At 42.7% G+C, this 2,816-nt stretch overlaps 1 protein-coding gene across 1 annotated transcript; it reads left to right on the top strand.

The window, feature by feature from the left end:
- Window positions 1-413: 413 nt before the first annotated feature.
- LOC129770182 (conserved oligomeric Golgi complex subunit 8) lies at window positions 414-2,511 on the top strand. The gene is made up of 4 exons (XM_055772848.1): window positions 414-566; window positions 622-1,100; window positions 1,166-1,379; window positions 1,436-2,511. The coding sequence occupies exons 1-4, from the start codon at window positions 512-514 to the stop codon at window positions 2,431-2,433; spliced, it is 1,746 nt and encodes a 581-aa protein (XP_055628823.1). The 5' UTR covers window positions 414-511; the 3' UTR covers window positions 2,434-2,511.
- Window positions 2,512-2,816: the final 305 nt, after the last annotated feature.

The raw sequence follows: 2,816 nt of genomic DNA, 5'->3' as shown, positions 1-2,816 counted from the left end.
TTGAACAGAGTGTCTGTTCTCTGTTCACTGGATACTTCAACTAGAGCGCTGACTGGCATCGTCTAAATCAGCCTTTACTATCCCCTGGTACACTGGCAATATCAAGGCGCCTAGAAGTATATCCTAAGGTGGGCCAACTTGCTAAAACCACTTTTCAGCCATCTTGGAAGTCTACTGTGTTTTGTTTGTAGACAAAACACAATACGCTAGTGCCGAAGCTCGCTCGTGATCAGTCTGTCTCTTTCACGCCACAAGCCAATAATTCCCCTTCTACTTTCTTCCGTACTGTTTTCATATACCGCTCCTCTAACCAACTTAGTGACGAAACGGCCTCACCTAGTACCATAGACCCATCTTGGGCAATATGAGGGAATTGACGTTTTAGTCATACCCCTGGATGAACGCAGCAAGTGAGTGAATCACAACACAGTATCCTTGACGTTTCTATTACAGATCACAACAGTGGCATAACATAAATATACGAAATTATTTCGCTGATGCAAGAGAAAATATGGATTACGAACATGAAAAAGTATTAAAATTAGTGTTTCCAGACGAGTGTGAAGGTGATTCCATGGATCCAATAAAATCAGACATTTTCATTCTCACGGTAACTTTCAGAAATCCTCAACGGTGACAATGCTCCCGAAGTGATCGATTACATGTTCAAGCTGGGCTCCTACAAAGTGGACCAGTTGAAGAAAGAGACTAACCGCCTGCAGGAAGAATGCAAGCAAAACGTCGAACAAACACAAGAGCTCGCCGTAAATAACTATAAAACATTCATCCAGACGGCGGAATGTTCTCGGGAGATATATCAAAAATTTGTGGAGACTGAGCAAAGGGTGGAAAGTTTAAGCACTAGGTTACCGGAGTTCACCGCAACATGCAACAAGTTCCTAGCCTCGTCCAGTAATATCAACAGCGCTCGGAGGCTGAATTCACTGACGCTCACTAGAAATGCTGAGCTATTGGAGATTTTGGAAATTCCTCAGCTGATGGAAAGCTGCATCCGCGAGGGAAGGTATGAGGAAACGTTGGAATTGGCTGCCTACGTGCAGCGCATTGGCAATAAACACGGAGGCATTCCAGTAATCGCTGTAAGTTTTTCTCGAAAACACGAACTTTCCGAGCTTTCTAAATGACGAATGAATTTCTTCCATAGAGCATTCAAACAGCTGTGGAAGCTGCGTGGCACACGATGCTGGTACAACTGTTATCACAGTTGCGAACGGATCTACAGCTTCCCAAATGTTTACAAGTTGTTGGCTATTTGAGAAGAATGCAAGCGTTTACAACTGCTGAATTGAAATTGAAATTTCTTCAAATCAGAACAAATTGGTTTAAAGAATTGCTTGCAAAAATTCCTCAGGACGATGGTGAGTAATTGTATGCTGAACAAATTGAGGACTTTCACATTTCTTCACGTTCACAGCTCATGTTCACCTGACGAAAACAATCGATGCTACACGTGTACATTTGTTCAACATCATCACCCAGTATCGGGCGATCTTTCCGGAGGATGAGGACACTTCGTCTGGGATGACAACAATTACGTCCAATCTGAATGCTCCCGATGGAAACAAAATATTTCAAAGTTGGCTTCATGATAGAATTGTTGATTTTATCAACACTTTAGAGAAAGATCTCGCCTCGAACGAGATAAATTCATTTGACACGATTCTTGGCCAGTGTATGTATTTTGGGTTGTCCTTCAGTCGAGTTGGTGTAGATTTCCGCTCGTTGATCGCACCCGTTTTTATCAGGGTCATTTCGCTCAACTTTCAAAATGCAATCGTGAAAATCACCCAACAATTTGAGCAGGACATTGAACAATACACCCTAATAAATAAGGTTCCCATAGGCATAAACAGGACAAAATCAAGCGACAAGTCCGACAACGGCAATCATCCCCCGGAAAGTTTACTAGACTTTACGCCTCTCGCAATATATTGCAACGGAGTTCTGACCGTATTCAACGAACTTCGCCTCTGTGCTCCGATCGCACTAGCCCCTACGGTTACCCAGGTCCTCGAAGGTTCTCTCGAAAACGTATGCAAAAACGTCCTGTCCTTCTACCGCCAGGAACAGCAAGCATTCACGCCCTCAGAACGCGAATACTTCATCCGGTTCTGTTCGTGCTTTGCGTATGACCTGGTTCCATACCTTCAGCGGTGCATTCACTTTATTTTTCCTCCCACCACGATTGCGAGCTATCTAGGCATCAACGTTTTGGCGCTGCAAAAACACGGTCTCACCTATTTCCGGCAGAAGAAAATACTGGAACCAATCGAACGTCTGCTGCCCGATAGAATAGAAACCGTCATTAGGGCAAATGTGGGTACGGGTGTTCGAGAGCGGGAGGAGCAAAGTAGCGTGCCGGAAGGGTCGAGTAACGAAACATCGATATCAGTAGAGACTACCACGGGATAGGTCGATCGATCGTTCGTTTATGTGCAAGTTAACGCAAGTTGTATTATAATAAACAAAAATGATTCATATTTGCATCAACATCACCTGTTTGAAACGAAATATTTTCACATCACGATTTTCAATCAAAAGACTGATTTAATTAAAACTGAATTTTCCCTCTCCAGATGAACAGTCTAACTTCATCTATCCGTATGTGTAATCCCACAAAAAGACACGGCTGCATTGGTTTTAAAGGAACACGACATAATTACAACTCACTTGTTCATTACTTCAGATATTATTTTATAGTATAACTAAATTTGAAGATTATTGTTTTTAGTAGCTATTTCTGGGGCGTCGAAAAAAAACGATGATTCGCGTGGCTTGTCGCATGTAAGTTAATC

Source organism: Toxorhynchites rutilus, chromosome 2, assembly GCF_029784135.1.
Source record: "Toxorhynchites rutilus septentrionalis strain SRP chromosome 2, ASM2978413v1, whole genome shotgun sequence".
Lineage (NCBI taxonomy): Eukaryota > Metazoa > Arthropoda > Insecta > Diptera > Culicidae > Toxorhynchites > Toxorhynchites rutilus.
This window is presented reverse-complemented; position numbering and strand designations above follow the sequence as displayed.

Coding starts and splice junctions, on each gene's coding strand:
- LOC129770182 (XM_055772848.1), top strand. CDS start 512: ATGGATTACGAACATGAAAAAGTATTAAAATTAGTGTTTCCAGACGAG. Junction 567..621: donor GTTTCCAGACGAGTGTGAAG/GTGATTCCATGG, acceptor GGTAACTTTCAG/AAATCCTCAACGGTGACAAT. Junction 1,101..1,165: donor GAGGCATTCCAGTAATCGCT/GTAAGTTTTTCT, acceptor TTTCTTCCATAG/AGCATTCAAACAGCTGTGGA.